Here is a 21,251-nt window from a genome sequence, read left to right as displayed (position 1 = left end):
TAATTTCATGTTTGACTTTGTTTTCCAAAAATTATAAATAATTTTGGTTTGGGAGATTTTTGCTAGACTTGAAAATCCTTTCTTGAGTCTCTTCCAAATGACTACATGTTTATCAATGGAGGAAATACGCCTTTGTCATGCAAAGTACTCATGGTTTATTTTTCTAGCACAAAGACCCAAGTTACACAAGGATTACTTACACAAGGTATTTACTTACAAATACCCATGACTTATTTACAAAATGATAATTTGAAATTTAATTTCTTTAAATGTTAACTATCATTATCATCTAAAGGGATATAACATCTTTATAACATATTTATTGAGTGTTCAGGCTTGTGGTAGGTGCAGAGAATACAAGGATTAGGAATAGTGACCAGACTTGTGATTTCATTGATAAGAAAAACTAGCGGGGCAGCTAGGTGGTGCAGTGGATATAGCACCAGCCCTGAAGTCAGGAGGACCTGAGTTCAAATCTGGCCTCAGACCAAACACTTGACACTTACTAGCTGTGTGACCATGGGCAAGTCACTGAACCCCAAGTGCCTTAAAAAAAAAAGATAAAAGGAATTCTACCAATGTAGGTCAGTCCCTTCTCTGCAACTGATAGTCTGAGGGAGTTACCTAGGGCATTGTGAGGTTAAGTCACTTGCCCAAGGTCACACAGCCAGTATGTATCAGACATTGGTCTTGAACTTGAGTTGCCCAGGCTTCGAGACTAGATCTCTATTCCCATAGTCTTATTGAAACAAAACTATTCCTGTAAAAGGATTAGAGAATGATATGGTTAAGTTCTCAGCTCTATGGGGAAAACTAAGGAAAAAGACAATGTGAGATGGAGCAGTCAGGGAGTTCTTATAGAGGACGTATTAGAAAAAAAACAATTTGTCAGTTCTTAACTAAAAACTTTCTAGCACCCATTACTGTTTGGGAAAAATTACATAGTTAAAGAATGGGGAAAACTATCTTAGAACATTAAGAGATTATAATTAAATTAAAACATTCAAATTGAAATGTACCTGAACAGAATAAAAAATCTCCTCTATCTGCCAGTTAATTACCGTTAACTGTTTGTGATGAATAACTCTATTTCCTAATTAGGTATGAGATAATTATATTCCTATCTACTGTAGCCAAGTTATTTTAAGGACATAATAGGATCCAAAATGTTTCAGCCTTAGGGGGAGCTGAAGGCTTACAAATGTGACTGAATGGAAATACCTAAGGATAAGAGGAAGTGGGAATGACAAGAGGAAGTGGGAAGATCTTGATTTTTAAAAAGGCTTGAAACGAAAAGTGATGAACTGAATTAAAAGCAAGAGCTATAGCTACAGGGAATAATCAGAGGATAGATACTATCTCTGAAACATTAGTCGTGTTATGGTAGGCAAATCATTAAATCTCTCTGAAACTCAATTTGTTTCTCTGTAAAAATGGGAAAAATAATATATTCCTTGTTTCACAGGGTTACAAGGAAGACTGAGAGAGTGTATATAAAATGTTTTGCAAAGCCAAAAGAACTATACAAATGTGAATTATTATCTCATTACTATCTCATCTCTTTCAACACAGTTCATAAAGAAATGATCCTGGGACAAGTTGCTATCTAGCTCTAAGTCTTTATATTTCATTGATTCTTTTTTTTTTGGCCGTTCTATGGACTATTACAAATAAAAATAAAAACTCTTTGAAGGTGAATAAAAGTATGTGGATATACATTCAACTTCTGTAGGATGGCTGAAAATATCCTTAGTAGAAATCTTGTAGCAAACATGGCAACAGGGATGCTGTACATACCTTATCTTCTTTTCCTCACATGACTTTGACTTCCCCTGCTCAAGATCTTTATTTTGAAAGCTTTTTGTTCCATGTACCTTAGAAATTGTTAGTATTTGATATGGTGACATTTATTTAAGATGTTAAGTTTTTGTGACTCAATGTTATGGCTATGTCAATGTTGGGGAAATCTGATCTGTGATAACGGTTCAGTTCCAATCAAATTTACTGGTTGAGTTCTATAAGATACTTTGAGGTCTGCATATGTAGTACTATATTTGTCATCTGTTAGACCATGGAAGATAAGAGAGCTTCTGACATATAATTTTAGACATCAGGTCATTTCTTGTTATTTGGCATGTGCTATATTTTACAACTTATAAGTAATATGTTGTTCAGGTTCTGCCATTCCTTATATACATTGATATATGACTGATCATTAAATTCAGGCTCCTTAAGGTTATCCCTTCTAAAACTTTTAGTGGCAAAAGCCCTATTCTGAATTGCTATCATCAACTACTCAATTTTTAAAACAAATTCCTAGAAAATTCAGTCATTTGTGAGGTGCTTCTTTGTCAACATATAGTCAGCTGAGTGTATGTGGATTTTGTCCATAGAAGGCAAATAAAAGTCAGTTCTTAGATCTCAGTCATTTTATTATTGTGTTAACTAGAAACAGTCCAAGGATGAGTCATCATCTCACTAATATTCACATAGATATACATATTCATATATATATACACACACATATGTGCATATAAGTGCATGGATACATATATATGTATACGAATAAATTTTCTATGGACCGTTCCCCAGGTGGATAAAATGATTCATTTTGAAAATTAGAGAACTGGAAAACAATTTCCTCTTCTGTAGACTCGCTGATAACATCTTTGGACATCTCCAGTAAGACAGAATGAAAGGAATAACATGTACTTCTCCTGTTTTCACATAATTTTTTTTTCTGAGGTCTCCAAACTTTTAAAGTTTTTTATTTGATGTAGTCTAGAGACATTGTACAATGTTGCTATTAAACTTTTATGGATCATTGTTACATCCATGCACTAGTTTAGTCTATCATAATGTTCTGGCCCCAGGACACTTTATTTCCTGAATTCTCAGATTTATTTTATAGTTTTTGTTTATTATTTTTATTTATAGTACATGGATTTGTTTTTATTTTGTTTTTATTTATAGTACATGGATTTGTCTTATTTTAGTTTATAAAGGAGAATAAACTTCTAGTATCTAATTTCTGATTCTAGCCACCTGACTGTCTTTCCAGGTATACAGCATATATAAAATTTTTGCAACCTGCAGTGATGTGTTAAGCAGTTTCTACCACTTCACTGAATAACCTACATTGAAGAATAAATCTGAGCTCACCAAGAAGGCCTTCCTGTAATTCCTGGTGGCAATGACATAATCCTGAATTCTTACTATAAATCCCTCTATCTCTACAAACAAATCTGCATGACTCAGCCATTTATTTGCTGCTTTTTTGGTTGACATATTGTTGGTTGAGTTCACCTGTATGTTGCTCATTGAGTACATTAAAATTGCACTCTTCGATACAGTTATTTCATAGGCTCTGAAGATCAACTTTTTTGGTTATATCTGACACATCTAGGGGAATATATCTTTACTACTGTTTTATGAAGTAAATGTTCCAAAAGTATTTGGATAAAATTTCAACCTGTTTATAGTGTGCTCTTAGCACACCTTTCAATCTTCCTCCTTTTGGTTGTTAATCTTTCTATAGTTGTCTTGGGTTGATGAGCACCATTCTGCTAATATCGTATAGATTTTTGGACACTTTCAAGAACAATTATCCATTTTACAAAGCCAAAAAATATTGACTGGCATTGCATAAGTATTAATTGTTCTAAATGTGTTCTTCCCATTAAGAACACTTTTGACTTCAGAATGCCAGTTAAGCCTCTTGCTACACTCTCAGTCTTATCCTTGATAGCCTATTCTTATAGCGTATAGCACCTGGAGAAGACGACCAAGATATTTCTAAGCATCACCTTCATCCTTTGGTTCAATATGGTCTCCAGATCCAAGCTCGAAAACATTAGCTTCTTTTCTTCCTTGATGCACATGAAGAAATTTATGCTTACTGGAGGGATATTTTTATATTGTTGGGAAAAGTCTCCATAAGATGAAGTAGTGGTTTAATGTCCTTTTCAGTAAAGTCATATAAATGTCATTCATGTACATCAAATGACTAATAAGATGTTCTGTTATAATTCTCTCTTTGACTTGAATGATATTGTCAATTTTATTCAGGAACGATGACGCATTTATAACTAGGCAAAACCATATCCAGCTTGTGATACATTTTATAGCAACTGTTCTTGACTTTACTGTGTTGGTGGTGTATAATTAAAAAAAACAAACAAGTTTTCTATGCAGCCATCAAATAACCTAATGTTCTCATTATGCTAGGATCTATTTTCTATGTTGGCAGTATAATACTAAGCCATAAAGGCAAAACAGAGTTAAAGACTTTTTAATAATTAGTAAAGGTGATGTAAATGTTATGTTGCTTTCAGAAGCCTTCTCTTAATTATCACTGAGTTGATAATGAATTGTTTTTCATGCTTTTGGGATTTCCTGGCAAACTTTTTCTTTTTTCTTTTTTTTTTTTTTGGTGAGGGAATTGGGGTTAAATGACTCGCTTAGCTTGTGAGTATTATGTGTGTGAGACTGGATTTGAACTCAGGTCCTCCTGACTCCAGGGTCAGTATTCTATCCACTGCACCACCTGGCTGCCCCAAACATTTTTTTATTCTTCAGCTGACACATTATTTTCTTGAAGGTATTTATAGATTTTTAAAGTGATATACTGTGAATTCTTTATATAAAGTACATAAACATGTAATTAGCCTATATTTAGAGGGTTTGTTGCTGTTCTCATCTTATACTAATAAAAATATATGAAGTCTTCTTCATGAAACAGATCAGGCTTTTATCCAAAAAAAGAATCTGGTAGAGTGCTTTGTGCTTCTGAACCAGTAATTATGGTTCTTACTTGAACCCACTGCTGTCCAGATTTGCTGACAAACTAGAGTTTTAGCAACTATCATTCCTCATATTAATGGTTCACAAACTTTGTTTCACATTCGATCCAACCTATGCTTTCACTGTGGTGGATTTCTTTATGGCCAGAAAAGATTCTCTCTCCTTTACTCTCTGCTTCTCAAGACTCATTAATATAGTTTTTGATTGAGCCAAATTGTCAATTTTCTTCTCTGTGTTACTCAGATTTATTGTATCACACCTTAGCCTTTTGATTTTCTCTTTCAATTGTTGTTTTCCTCTTTCAATTGTTGTTTTCATTCTATCAAGAATTTCTGATACACTTTGTTTTCCCGATGCCACTCCATGTTTATTTTTCCTTGTCTTTAATCAGGCAATATGGATGGAGTTCAAGTTTTCTATTGCACATACTGAGAGACATAAATGTAATCTTACAATGTCTTTTTTTGCAGGTCTTCAATAATTTCTTCAAGCCACTTCTGCCATTACGGGATTTGACACCTCTCCTCAGGAATATTCCTAGATAGCACCACCATTCTTCCTCTAGTCCTCCTGTGGTAATGGAGGTATCATAATGTGCTGTGTGCAGGTCCTGAAACATTTCTACACTCTTGTCAGATATAGTGGGAAACACATTTGTTCATGATGGTTATAGAAGATACCAGTTTTTTAAAATTACTGTTCTGTTATAACATTGGAGCCAAATTCAAAAAGGGCATTTGTAAAATTCCATCTCTCTCCTTTTCGAAGTCATTAGAGGGATTGCCATTGTTTGTTTTTACCAAACATTTCATTATTACAGTAAGCACACAGAAGGTACTTAATAAATACTTGCTGACTGATTGATATATGGAACAGACAATAGAGACTAACAATGATCTTGGATTAAGGTGGAAAAGAGAGTGGCCTGGATTGCTTTCAGGCAACTGAAAAACACTTTTACTGACGCCAAACTTTACATGAGAGCAAAAGCTTGTCTTTTGAATACAAACATTTTACTGGTGTTGCTGCATGGTGGCAGCAAGACTTAGAAAATCCTTCCCTCTTAAGAATTAAGGGTGTGTATCACACAGAGGGCAATGGAAAGACACAGTGGATGTGAGCAGGCTGCACCATATAACCAATGAGGAACTCCAAAGAAGAACAAGATTAAGAGAGTTAATCAAATAACTGTACCATGGATGGCCAAAGTGATCCACTGGTACACTCATGATGTCAGGAGAAAAGGAAGGAGGCCTCCGATATGTTGAATGGCAAATTTTGAGAACATGTATGAATCCCGCAGGATGGATGGGCAGGTATGGATGAATTCCAATCATTATCACTGAGATCCCAGATACATTTGAATATCTGAAAATTCATTGACTGACTCACTGACATAGTACTGGGCAATAATAAAAACATTTATATCTTCAGTCCATTTCATGTTAAGTTTACCCTCCTTAATAAGCATTACCTATGCTGAAGCATTTTCAGCAGGTAAAGTATTGGGACTTTTCATTTGTTCCAGTGCAGCTTGGTACTAGAACATGACGGAATGGTACTCACTCTGTTGCCTTGTGTGTCAAGTTGACCATGATGGTTCTGAGTAGAGCCAGTTTGAAACCATACGATACAATCTATTTCCTAAATTCACAGGAGCAATTATATTACACTGATTGGGGTGCTGAACAAATGAATGATATTGCTAGAATCCAACTGACCCACATTTCAATGTTCCTACCAGGTCTTCAGAGATACTATAGGGATCTCAGAGCACACGCAAAATTTGCACTGTAAGTTGCACTGGCTGGCATTTTCTTATTTTGTTGTTACCCTGCTACCATGTGGAAGACAGTTTCGGGTTTGAGGAGGTGATGCTGGTGGTCGTCACCACCATCACCGTCAACACCACTAGCACCACCACCACATTTTTCTAATCTTTTTTTTCAATAGACTTCAGATAGAAAAGGCCCTGGGAAAAGGCCCTATCCTATTATTCTTTAACATCTAACGCTCTGTGAACTATTATACAGGCAAATAAAAATAACTACTTTTTAATAACTGAATAAAAGCATTAGAATGCAAGTTCATTGTCTATAGACTCAATAAAAGTACCTTCAGAACTCATACCTTTATAAGAAAGTTTCCGACCGAATTGTTTATTTTGTTCTCTGTGTTACTTCGATTCTTTGTATTCATTTTGAATTCTGCTTTCAGTTGCTAATGAAGGGCATCTAGAATTATGTTTTTGTTTTCTGGATTTCTCTCCTGTTACTTTTTTTTGCCTTTAATTAAGTAATATAGCATTCAAGTTTTCTACTACTGCTCTAAGTCAACACCTACTATATGTCATGCAATAGAAAAATTACCTCATTTTGTTTAACAGAGTAAGAAAGAAATGGTCCTGACACAGTTAACCATTCTGTTACTTATATGTTTATATTTAAATTTTTACAATTACGTGCTGGTGGGTAAAATAATTGCTTTTCTATAGACATGGAAAAACAAAAGTTCATCTGCTATATGCCTATAGAAAGCACCCTCAGTATAACTAGAATAGCAGACAAAATGATGGTGATGAAATATATCTCATTCTATCACTTGGTATTCTGCTACATCTTTTATATTTCAACAGCTTTTCATCCCATGTAGCTTGGACACTATGACTATGTATGGCAACATTTATTACAATGTTCTTAAGTTTTATATACCAATGTAAAGTCTAGGTAATCATGGGCAATACTTCAATTTCAAATAATAGTGTGGTACAGTTTATCAGTTGACATGTCTAGGACATTTTGAGATTGTATTATTGTACAAGAATTTGTCATGTGTCAGTCAGTCCATGAAAGCTTCTGATGTATAATTCTAGTCACCAGGTCATGTCTTTTATTCAGTATGTATTTTATTTTATAGCCTGTAGTATTGTGTTGCACAATACTTATCATGTCCTTGCATAACCTTCACTGATAATTAAATCTAAACTCCAAAAAGATAACCTTCTGTAATTTCTAGTGGCAATGACCTGGCCCTAAATTGCTATCATAAACCTATCTGCTTTCATAAATAAATTTATATTACTTAGCACTTCTTTGACACTTCTTGGTTAACATATTGTCGGCTAAGTTCATGGAGACACTGCCCAGAGGACCTTTGGGTTCCGTTCCTGGATCATCACCATTTCCTAGTAAACCAATTTAAGTTACTTTAGACAAATCCAATGGTGTGTAGTTTTTACTGGATTCTGCTATTGCTCAGTGACGTAATGTCTGTTTATGCCAAAAGTATTTTTGTAAGTTTTTAACCTATTCATCAAGTGTTCTGATGAGAGAGTATTAATCTTTCTATAGATTCCTTAGGGTGATGGGTCCAATGTTTCATTAATATATTATGAGTTTTTTGTGATGATGATGATGAAAACAGAACTGGAAATAACTTGGGGTCATGTCTAGAGAGACTGAGGAAAGAAGTCTTGTTGAACTTGAGTTAGGTTTGGGGTGGTGGTGGTGGTGGTGGTGGTTTGGATATCATTTAAGTTCTGAAGATTCTAGAATCCATAAGACTAGGTCAGCTAGCTGTGGGGAGGGGGAAGGTTTGAGGTCACTATAGAAAACACAGTTCTGACCTAGAACTAAGGGGTCATAGCTGGAGCTATCAGAAAGGTCCTGATATCCTCAAGAAAGTTTAGTCTACCTAACACTGTTTTTTTTAAAAAGGGTAGAACTGCAAATGTCATCTTTAGGACTCAGCTGAAGCTGTGCCTATGCCAGGTCATTATGTGTCACAAAAGGATACCTGTAGCTGACTTAAGTCACTTGTATTTACTTAATTCCTCTATTTTACTAAAAGAGATTTGAGGTTCTAAGTGGTTTACTACAACAGAGACAAAAAGCAACAAAGGACAATGGAGCCAGGATATCATCTCAAAGTTTTGGTGTGAAAAGAGTAACACCTTTGATCCCTTGGGTTCTGAGAGCTCCCGGAAGAGGTGCATGGCATATTTTGTTGGAAGATATCTTGGGGAGCTATTCCATGGTCACAATCAGTCTAAGCATTTTTTTTTCCTTTTTGGCAAGGCAACTGGGGTTAAGTGACTTGCCCAGGGTCACACAGCTAGTAAGTGTTGTGTCTGAAGCTGGATTTGAACTCAGGTCCTCCTGACTCCAAGGCCAGAGCTCTATTCACTGTGCCACCTGGCTGCCCTGACACTCTAAGTACTTTGAATAAAGGATCTTATTACTATACAACCCGCAAGGCTCAATTTCCTACCGTTCGATGACATAAAAGTTATCACCATCATCCCCTTGGTCAATGACGTGTTCTTCAGACACCACAGTCCTCTCAAACATGGCGTCAAGGACCTCAGACAACTGCTCCTACAACATAAACAAAGAACAAAGATAACATCTGTTGATGATGATAAGGATTAAGAGAGAAGGAGAAATAACTTGTAGTCGAATCAGGAGCTATCTGGAGATATCTCCAGTAGTTGCACTAAAAATATCTTTTCTTCTTGCCATTTTACAGTGGACTCTAAACCATGTATTTTTCTATTACCCAAAAGAAATTTGAGGCTATTTGTATCTCATAAATTGGTAGTACACTACAATCAGCTATTGGAATGCCTGTGTACCACATATTAGGAGTAAGTCTGCAAATGACTTCTGAGATAGTATTATGTGAAAGGGAGAGGGACATAAGAGAGACAGAGAGAGAACCAGGCTTGAAGTTAGAAGACTTGGGTTCAAAATCTGCCTCTGACGTGTAATGTCTGTGTGACCATAGGTAAATCATTTAATTTCTCTCTGTGTTCCAGGCCAGAAGTAGTGGTCCTGGAGCAAATTAAAATGCAATTGGAAAATAAAAAACAATACAACAGAACATATATAATTCTAATATGTGATTTTCTAAGTCAATATGCTGCCCCCAGGGATTCTTATATATGGTTTAGTGGCCCCATTTCTATGTGAATTTGATCCATTATTCTAGGCATCTCTAAGACTATTGTAGAGAAGGTATAACCTTCATTGGAGAGGGCATTTCATCACTTAGGAGTTTCCAATACTAATGAGACCAAAGGTCCAATCTGTATCCCTATTATTATCACTTTTCATTCTGAATCTATTTTAAAATTTGTTTCTTGCACATAGCAAATTTTTGGGTTTAGTGTTCCTATCCTCTTATTTTCTTTCATTTTATTAGATTACTTAATTCATTCACATGTAAAGTTAACGGTTATTTAGTTTGTGGTCACCATTTGTTTCTTTCATGATTTTTTAAAATTGCCTTTCTCTACTAAGACATCATCATGCCAGTGATTAGTTTTGGTAATACTAATTTGATGCTAGTCTATTCTTATCATTTCTGTTTATCTGATCTATTCCAAACTTCTTGAATTTACTTAACTCCCTCATTTCTTTCATTTTATTTCTCTAGTTCCTTGCCTCTCTCTGATCCTTTCCTTTCCCTGCTTAAGTAAGAATGTGGGTCAAAATCCTCCCCATCCAACCTGTTAGCTTAATAAATATTCTTTAGTAGTGACTTCACTTATATAATCTGCATCTAATTGCTTGCCCTATCAGGAAGGAGGGTGGAGAGAGAATTTGGAACTCAAAATTAAAAAAAAAACAAACACCAAAAGTTAAAAAATGTTTTCCTATATAATATGTGTGTGTGTGTGTGTAAATTTTCATCAAAAAAATCCACCTTCTTTTGCAGCATGCTTTAAGAAAGATTCATTTAATTTGACCTCCTCCTTATTTCTATCTCTGCCTAGTTTATTCTGAAATTGATGCTTCCATTCATAAGCTATTCACATGTCTTCTTTATTCTTTCTCTGTCCCTGATGAAGTAGTGCTTCTGGAGGGTCAAACTGGAAATCCTTCTTTTATTTTTGTTCTATATTAGGCCATTTCATCCCATCTTACCCCACCATCCTCTCCCCTGGTTTCTTTCTTTTATTCATTTGCTTTTGGTGGGGGTCTTCTGCTGGGCATCATGCCTAGAAATATCAATTCATGAAGGAAGGAGTGAAATGGTGGGAGTTACTATGCATCCCAAATCACAAGGTCTGGTCCAATACTTTTTTTGTCTTTATTACCATTCACCCCTCCTAAGGTCAGTATATCTTCTCTCTGTATCTATATCCCCTTTGTCACTCTGGGGGCTGGTGACCTGAGGGGACCCTTGCTGACAGAAGGTATTCTTTTATGATGTCTACTCCTTTCCAGACAAAATCCTTTATGAGACCCATCTCTCATAATAGGATAACACAACCCCCCTCCCTCCAACTCCAGGAATGTTCTTTAATGGTACACTTTTGTTGCTCTTTCTACACCATGACCTACCTCCCATTACAGATATACCCTCATATCAGGTCTTTTGCTCCCATATCTGCATAAGCTTACTGAAAGGCTGAAAAAATTACTATCTCTTCTTTGCAATACCTCTAGGCTGGCTACAAGTATACAACAATCTCCTTTCTGTCTCTTGCAGAAGATAATTATTTTTGAAAGACTTTTTTTGTAAATAAAAATATTGTATAAGTGACTTGAAAATCCAGCTCCTATGCATATATACAAAGATATGTTGCTCCTGGATCCAGGCTTCTATCTAAGAAACATTTAATATTTATTGATTATTCTCTATTTTGGAAATTCATGACAATGTGAATTCTCTTTCTACAATAATTATTCTCTTATGATCATTCATCTGTAACTATCTATTCTACATGCTTTCAAATACTTCGCTTACTTTGGAGTGACATTAAACTGAAATTCATGAAAGCCAGAACCCAGCGTTGAAATAAATGTAATGCATTAACTACTGATTACACTGTATACTAATTTATACTATGAATAATAGTATTTAGTAGGCACTATTATAACTGGAGATAATGATACAATTTTACAAGGTCTTTTTCTCACTTTAACTTTTCCTTCCACATAGGGCTGGCACAGAATACCAAACTGAAAGTAGTCTTTAAGATGTCATATAAATCATAATCTTTGTTACATGATAAAAATGACCTTTAAATTTAAGACATATACTTTCTTATGGATTTTTTAAAAATGTGTCAGTATGGGGAACCCAGTAGGGTGGTTACTACATAAAGTTACTTCACTGATATTATGTCTAACTATAAATCTAACTATAATCCTCATATTTCCACATTATCAAAGCACCTCAGACATTCAGAGGATCCAAATAGTGACTAACCTTTTATCCAAAATATAGAATTATTATTTTAAACATGAAAGCAAAATTATAAGTTTCCAAAATTAAGGTATTTGAATGCTAATTGGTTTTGCAGAAATTTTTTTTCTATTCCATGATCTTAGAAGAAAGCAGTAGATATTAAATGTCACATAAAAGAAGAATTTGTTCTTCCATTATATGCACTGCTTAGCCTTTGGCATATAACTATATCTGGCAAGAGTAAGAGCCTTTTAGCTATTAATTTTTACTCTAAACCAAAACATTTGACTTCTTTGTGCCCGGAAGTTCTTTGTTACTTTCTAATGCTCTGCTAATTTCAAGGCTGTGAAATATAATTTCACAAATCATGTTTAATGTCCTTTACTTATATGAGAAGAGAGACATGGTCTTATTTATGCCCAATGGTTAGGGGTAAAAATTATATATATGTTCCAATATAGCCCTCTAGTGACTAAGAGGATTCTAGGTAAGTACTATGAACTCCATATCTAATGGTCTGGATTTCAATGGGGATCCTCTTTCCAGTTGCATTCCCTATGGGTAATGCATGGATAATTTTTGACCCTGGCTCAGCAGATTTTCTAGGACATAGTGATAGAGCAAGGACTGAACAGCTTACACATTATAGGGAAGTATCTCTGCTTCACCAATCCTACCAGAGGGTGCCTTGTAATGAGTCCCAGAGTTAGGTCTCATGGCAGCTCTGAAACAGATCAAAGCTATGAAAACTACTCATTCATCTATCCGTTGATTTACTGGAATTTAGCTTGATAAAGAAGAAAGAGTTCAGGATGTGGAGTAGGAATATCTTGCTTTAAATCTCTGCTAGATACATGACCATAGAGGTAAGTTACTTAAATCTTTCTAAGCATCAATTTTCTTATTCATTTTATTTTTTTCTTATTCGTTTTGCAAAATTTTATTATGCACTGATTACATATGGCACATTAGCCAAAGAGAAATTAGCTATTGCAATGTTTAAGATGATAACTTAATAAAGAATACTACAGATATACATTTTTGAATACACCTTGACACTTCTGATGAAATATTCCAAGTTGTTATGGCTATTTTTTACATTTAAGAATCATACAAAATGGAGCTAAGAAGTGAGGCCAATTTTTTCCACACCTACTCCTCTTCAAAAACTCTCAAAACATTTTTTCTAAGACTGATTGAAACTGCCTAAAATCCATTCTTGTACTGCTAATACAAAGACTAATCCTACTAATCCAAATCCTGCCTATGGAGGAGATTCAAAAAATAATTAAGACATAGTTCTTATCCTCAAGGAACTTAAAATTTAGTAGAAAATCAAAAAAAGAATTCATTCAAGTACCCTACCACCAAGGCACTAGGATTTACAGAAAAAATGGAACCCAAACAGGTCTGTTTACAGAATGGGGATGCATCTACAGGTGATAAGCAGAGAAGCTATCTTTTATTTGTATTGTCAGACTTCAGAAGAAGAGCCTATCCTTTAGAAGTGCCACTTTTCAGGGACTAAACCCTTTACTGTCTCATGACTTGCTATCTAGTATAGAGTAGAAACAAGATATAACACCCTATTCTTTCTAAGATTTTGGTTAATATATCAGCTGACTGTTTACTTGCAAATTTGACCAATCAAATGATTTTCAAGTGGTATTCAATTTGATTGGTTATTTATAGGAAGAAGGTAGGCTACAGGGGATATAACAGAAGTACTAAGCAACGTCCACATTAAATGATGAAAGAAAAATTCTATATTCTGTGAAAAACATGAAAACAATTCTGAATTGTTTCATAAAGTAACCATAAGAAGATCATAGATGACAGATCTAGTGTTTGAAAGAACTATGGGGATCATCTAGTGCAAACTCCTTGTTTAACAGATGAGGAAATGAAGGTCCAGGGAGGCTGAATGCCCCTTGACCACATATAGGTAGTAAGCACCACATGTGGAATTTTAAGCCAGGTCTTCTGACTAAAAAGCCATTGCTTATTCTCCAGTTCTGGGCTGCTTCCAATCAGAAAAGTGTTCCTAAGTAAAATGTTTCTGAAATCTCTAACTGCTGGTCTGCCTGTGGCCATTAAATCTATTTATATAATAATAGCAAAGAAACTGATTGAGTACTGTCATAAGATGCTTTTAGTATCGCTGTTACCTGATCAAGATTTTTGAAGAGAAGGATATCTTTGCAAGCTTCCTGAAGTCTGGATCTTTGTTCATCAGACTTGGGATGAACCACCTACAAAATAAATACAATAAAAAATTCTTTTCTTTAGTTTTTTAAAATTTTCTTTTTCTTAAGAGAGAATGAAAGATTATATCAATAGATCAAGAAAATTATGATATATTTCTTTCCTCTTAAAAGAGGAAAAAAAAGAGGGGACTAAATCTATTCTATTCATTGCTTCAAGTCAAATCAATAGTTGTCAAAGATCATAAATTAGATCTACTTAGCTAAAAATCTAAGTATTTTTCTACAAAGGAAAAACAGAGGACATCAATTGATCTAATAGCAAATACCATAAAACTTACGTCAGACAAAAATGAGAAAAGTACCTCAAAATTACTTTTGTTTTATCAAATGACCCATAAATATCTTTAGTAAAAAACTGATCACGAATTTTGCAATGCATGTTACAAAAACGATTATTTTATTATTTTATACAATAAATGGAATTTCAATATTAGAACATTTCAGAAATCTTTCAAAGGCTATTAATTTCAATGTGCATATCACAAACTGTTTAATTTTTTAAAAATTAGATAGAAACACATTTTATTAGCTTATTTGAAGAGAAATAAATCTCAATAACCAACTTCACCAAACAGCTGAAGGAAACTTGTATTTTCTTACCTTTGGCTCTGTATCATCTTCGTCATCTGGATTGAAAGATTCAGCACATACTTCATGCAGAGGGGGAAAAAGAGAAGAAGAAAATGTTATATGTATATTCTTCCCTACCTGAGAAAGAATGAGTAAACACAATTTTATTTCATTTACTCTCCTCGAAACCTGTGATTCTTCCCCTTTAATACAAATAAAAACAATAAACACTTAGTGAGAACCTACCATGTCGTAAAAGGCACAGGCGTTTTAATCAACCCCTCCGCTAGCATAATTCCAAACCACCATGCAGAATAGTTAAACCAATTCACAGATCCACCAATAATGTATTAGTGTGTTCATCTTACTTCAGCCCATCCAAATTTACTATTTGATCTTTGTTGTATTTGCCAACTTGCCAGGCATCAGGTAAAAATTCAGAGTTGTTTGATTTGTACTTCTCTTACCAGTAGTGATTTGTATCAATGTTTAGTATAGTTATTGACAGTATGTAATTCTTTTTCTGAGAATTGTTTGTTCATATCCTTTGATCACTTATTCACTGGGGGTAATGGTATCCGTGTTAATTCTTTCTGTATCTTGGAACTCAGACTTTTACCAGAGATATTTGATACAAAAATTTTATCGCATAATCCCTGTTGCAATCCAAATCCAGAGTCCTCTTAGTCACCAGGAGGCTTTATTTGAATTTTGTTTCTGTCCTTCCTTAGCACAAAGCACTTTACTAAGTGCTAAAGAAAGAGATAAACAATTGCACAGTCCCACCCCTCTAGGGGCTTAAATTCTACTAGTGAAGAGGAATAGGGAGATAACACGTATACAGACAAAATAAAGGTTATGATTAGGCAAAGAAAGACACAAAGAATACAAAATGCTTTCGGAAAATCTGAGGAGGGAGAGAACAGTCAATCAATCAACATTAAGAACCTACTATGTGTCAGGCACTGTGGTATGTGTTGTACAGGAAAGCTATATATAGGATAAAAAGTAAATAATTAAAAAAGGGAAGTCATTAGAATCAAAAAGAGGGGAAAGGCACGGACAGGTAGATGGTGTAGTATATACAGTGCCTGGCCTGGAGTCAGGCAGACTTATCTTCCTGAGTTCAAATCTGATCTTATACAATTCCTAGCTGTGTGATCCCGGGCAAGCCACTTAACCCTGTTTGCTTCAGTTTCTTCATTTGTAAAATGAGCTGGAGAAGGAAATGGCAAACTATTTCAGCTTCTTTGCCAAGAAAACCCCAAATGATGTCATGAAAAATTGGACATGGCTGAAAAAATGACTGAACAATGAGGAAAGGCTTCCTATAGAAGTTGGGATTTTAGTTGGGATTCGAAAGATGCCAAAGAAGGCAGCAGACTGAGATAAGGAAGCAGAACATCCAGGCATGGGCATCAGTCAAAGAAAATGCCTAGTCGTGAGAAGGAATTTCTTATTTAAGTAATAGCAGAGGCTAAGTGGTGGGATGTCAGGTGTACGAAGGCAGAAGAAGTAGGTGAGGGCTAATAACCTAGCCCTCTGAAAGGCTCTGAATATCAACTGGAAGATTTTGTATTTAATCCTGGAGGTAATAGGGGCGGCTGGAATTTAATAAGTAGGGGTCGATTTCATTAATGAATATGGATGCAAAAATTCTAAATAAAATACTAGCCAGACTACAAGAATATGTCATAAAGATTATACATGGTGAAATTATACATGGTGACCAAGTGGGATTTATATCAGGAATGCTGGGATGGTTTAACATATGGAAAACTATTAACCTGATTATATGAAAAACAAAAGTAACAAAAATTATCTGATGATATTAATAGATGTAGAAAAAGCGTCTGACAAACTACAACACTCATTCTCATTAAAAACACTCAGAAACATAAATATAAGTGGATTTTTCCTTAAAATGATAAGAAGCATCTACCTAAAACCATTAGCAAGCATTATTTATAATAGGGATAAGCTAGAGGCCTTCCCAATAAGATTAGGAGTGAAATATGGGCATTGAGGTAATAAAACTATTTCTTTTTGCAGATGATATGGTAATATACTTGGAAAATCTGGCAATTCAACTAAAAAAAGCCAGGTGAAACAATTAATAATTTTTGTGAAGTAGAAGGACATAAAATAAGTCCACATAAATGGTTAATATTTCTACATATCACTAACAAAATCTACAAGAAGAGAGAGTAAGAGATACTTGCATTTAAAATAACCATAGACAGCATAAAATATCTGGAAGTACGCCTGCCAAGACAAACCCAAGAACTACATGAACATAATTATAAAACACTTTTTATACAAATAAAGTCACATTTAAATAATTGGAGAAATATTTATTGTTCATGGGTGGGCAGAGTCAATATAATAAAAACAATAATTCTACCTAAACTAATCTACTTATTCAATGACATCCCAATTAAACTACCAAAAATTATTTTATTGAGCTAGAAAAAATAATAACAAAATTCATTTGAAGACCAAAATGTAAAGAATATCAAAGTAATTAAAGAAAGAAAAATGTAAAGGGAGGAGATTTAGTAGTACCAGATCTTACACTATATTATAAGGCAGTAATTATCAAAACTATCTGGTACTGGTGAAGAAACAGAAAGGTGGACCAGTGGAATAGAGTAGACATACAACACACAGTAGTAAATGATTATAGTAACCTTATGTCTGACAAAAGTAAAGATTTAAGCTTTTGAGATAAAAATTCATTATTTGGTAAAAAATTATGGGGAAAACTGTAAAGCAGTCTGGCAGAAACTGGGTAGAAACCAATATCTTACAAGATTTTTACCAAGATAAAGTCAAAATGAATATGTGTCCTTGATATAAAGGGAGATATCATAAGTAAATAAGAACAACATGGAACATATTACCTATCAAACTTATGCATTGCAGGAGAATTTATGAATAAGCAAGAGATTAGAGAGCAGTGTGAAATGCAAAATGGATAAATTTTGATTACATTAAAATGTTTTTGTACAAATAAAAGCAATGTAGCCAAGATTAGAAGGAAAACAGAAAACTGGGGGAAAGTTTTTATAGACAATTTCTCAGATAAAGGTGCTCATTTCTCAAATATATAGAGGATTTTGTCAAATTTATAAGAATATAAGTAATTGCCCAATTGATAAATGGTCAAAGGATATGAACAGGCAGTTTTAGGATGAAGAAATCAAAACTATACATAGTCATATGAAAAAATGCTCTAAATCAGTATTGATTAGAGAAATTCAAATGAAGCAACTTTGAAATGTCACCTCACTCCTCTCAGATTTGCTAAAATGAAAGAAGGGGGAAATGCTGAATGTTGCAGAGGATATGGAAAAATTGGGACATTAATACACTGTTGGTAGAATTGTGAATTGATCCAACCATTTTGGACAGCAATCTAGAATTATGCCCAAAGAGTTATAAAACTGTGTATTATGCCCTTTGACCCAGAAATATCACTATTAGGTCTGTTTCCCAAGATGATCAGGTAAAAAGGAAAAGAACCTATGTGTTCTAAAATATTTACAGCAGCTCTCATTGTGATGACAAAGAACTGGAAACTGAGGGGATGCCCATCAATTGGGGAATGGCTAAACAAGTTGTGGTATATGATTGTGCTAGAATATTACTGAGCTGTAAGAAATGACAAGCTGGTTGATTTTAGAAAAACATGGAAAGACTTGCAAGAAATAATGAAAAGTGAAGTAAGCAGAACCAAGTGAATGTTGTATACAGCAACAGTAATACTGTTCAAAGAATAATTGTGAACAACTAAGATATCTTGAGTATCATAAATACTCAAATCAACTATAAAGGATCTATAAAAGGAGATGCTATCCACCTCCAAAAAAAGAACTGATAAATAGAAGTATGCATACTATGGTTTTACACATACTTACAAATTTGTGTCAAATGGTGGCCTTTTCTAGTGTGGAGTGGGAAGGGAGGGAGCAAGACAATTTGGAACTTAAGATGTAACCAAAAATAAATTTTAAAAAATGAGTACAGGATGACAAAGTCTGACTTGTGCTTTAAGAAAATCACTTTGGTGGCTGAATGGAGGATGGATTGGAGAGGGGAGAAATTTAAGGCAGGCAGATCCATCAGCAGGCTATTGAATAGTCCAGTATGAGATGATGAGGGTGGCAGTAACAGAAGACAGAAGGGACATACTGGAGAGATGTTGCAAAAGTGAAACTGACATAGATCTATGACTATACTACAAAAACGTCATGGGGGAGTACTGAATGTCTTTCTTTGGATATGATATATACTCATCAATGATACATAGCAATGAAATATATGGTAATGGGTATAGGACCAGGGAACTTAAGAAAAATAATCTTGCTCTACCAATGTAGATCAGCATCTTCTCTATAGTTTATAATCTTAGAATGCTGCCTGAGGTACTGAGATATTAAGGGAATTGCACAAGTTCACACAGTTGTTATGTGTCAGAAGCTGGACTTGAACTCAGGTCTTCCTGACTCCAACACACTCTCTCTCTCTATGTAGCCTCTTATATTCTATGCAATGTTATTAATATCAACTAATGATTTCCACATGAGGAAATGAGCATATGGCATGAGAGTTTATATGCAATGCCTACTTGAGAACAGAATCTATTTTGTCAATAATTTTCTGTTTCTCTAAAGCAGGAACTCTTTTTTTTTTAAATGTTAAGGGTTTGTAAAGTTTTACATTATCTCATTTGATGCTTATAATTCTAACAGATAGCTAGGATGGGAATTGTTGTCCTCATTTTGAGGATGAGGAAATGGAAGCATTGAGAAAAATTATTCTCGGAGTATAAGTACTGGAGGTAAGATTTGAATCTATGTTTCTCCTAACTCAGGGCCTAGCATCCATTTCATTGTACCACATCGCCTCTAAAGTAGACACTGTTTAGTCTAGCATTAAAGGACCTCCCCAATCTAGTTCATACTTAACTTTTTTTTGTTTCATATAAGTGCCCACATGAGTTTTCTAAATACATCAATGCAGCTTCTAGGTACAATGGATAGATAAGATCTGAGGTCTAGCTCACCTCTAAGGAGTTTGTTGTTGTTGTTGTTTGTTCTTCATTCTCGAAGAGGACCATGACATCAGGGAGGTGATGCCATGACGTACAAGTGAATTGGATTTAAGGAAGAGAGGTCTGTGCAAAGTCACCAGCCTCACTTTTTCCTCCAGAGTCATATGTCCAGTGACAAGATATAGCTCAGCATGACTAGAGATGGCCCCAGATGCTGTGGGAAACCTTGGCCTTTTAAACGAAGGTCTTAAATTTTTTTAATTTTTTTTTTTGTTTTCAATATTCACCTCCATAAGATTTTGAGTTTTAAATTTTCTCCTCCTCCCACTCCTCCCCCCACTGAGACAGCATGCAATCTGATATAGGCTCTATTTATACATTCATATTAAACATATTTTCACATTAGTCATGATGTAAAGAACAATTAGAACTAATGGGAGGAACCACAAGAATGAAGCAATAAAACAAAATAACAAAAGAAAAGGAGAACAAATAGTATACTTCCATTGCATTTAGACTCCATAATTCTTTCTCTGGATGTGGACAGCAATTTCCATCTTGAGTCTTTTGGAGTTGTCTTAGATTCTTGCATTGCTGTGAAGAGCCAAGTCTATCAAAGTCAGTCATTCCACAATGTGGCTGTTACTGTGTACAATGTTCTCCTGGTTCTGTTCATTTCACTCTGCATCAGTTCATGTAGGTCTTTCCAGGTTTTTTCGAAGTCTGCCTGCTCATCATTTCTTTTTATGCCTCTCTCGAATCTTGTATTTGAAGATCAAATTTTCTGTTGAGCTCTGGTCTTTTCACAGGACGGTTTGGAAGTCCCCTATTTCGTTAAATATCCATCTCCTCCTCTGAAAGATTATGCTCACTTTCACTGGGTAGCTGATTCTTGGTTGTAATCCAAGCTCTTTTGCCTTATGGAATATTGTATTTCATGCCTTCTGATCTTTTAATGTAGAAGCTGCAAGGTTCTGCGTAATCCTGACTGTGGTTCTACGATATTTAAATTGTTTCCTTCTAGCTGCTTGCAATATTTTCTCTTTGATCTGGTAATTTTGGAATTGGCTACAAGATTCCTTGGCATTTTCAATTGGGGATCTCTTCCATGAGGTGATCAGTGGATTCTTTCAATGACTAACTTACTTTCTGGTTCTGGGACTTCAGGGCAGTTTTCTTTGATGATTTCTTGAAGGATGTTGCTCAGGCTCTATTTTTCATCATGGTTTTTAGGTAGAACAATAATAATAATAATTATTATTTTTTTGCTGAGGCAATCAGGATTAAGTGACTTGCCCAGGGTCACACAGCTAGTAAGTGCCAAGTGTCTAAGGTCACATTTGAACTCAGGTCCTCCT

At 34.8% G+C, this 21,251-nt stretch overlaps 1 protein-coding gene across 1 annotated transcript in view; it reads right to left on the bottom strand.

The window, feature by feature from the left end:
- PRKAR2A (protein kinase cAMP-dependent type II regulatory subunit alpha) overlaps positions 1-21,251 on the bottom strand; it is a 134,658-nt gene that overhangs the window by 37,893 nt on the left and 75,514 nt on the right. The window contains exons 3-5 of the mRNA XM_020998986.2: positions 14,868-14,917; positions 14,169-14,252; positions 9,073-9,179 (exon numbers count right to left, since the gene is read on the bottom strand). Of these exons, the coding sequence (XP_020854645.1) occupies positions 9,073-9,179; positions 14,169-14,252; positions 14,868-14,917 (241 nt within the window). The remainder of the gene's footprint in view (positions 1-9,072; positions 9,180-14,168; positions 14,253-14,867; positions 14,918-21,251) is intronic.

The sequence above is a fragment of the Phascolarctos cinereus genome, unplaced genomic scaffold (assembly GCF_003287225.1).
Source record: "Phascolarctos cinereus isolate Bilbo 61053 unplaced genomic scaffold, phaCin_HiC Scaffold_4;HRSCAF=312, whole genome shotgun sequence".
Classification (NCBI taxonomy): Eukaryota; Metazoa; Chordata; class Mammalia; order Diprotodontia; family Phascolarctidae; genus Phascolarctos; species Phascolarctos cinereus.
The sequence above is the reverse complement of the archived record's forward strand: the minus strand, read 5'-3'. Positions and strand labels throughout refer to the sequence as shown.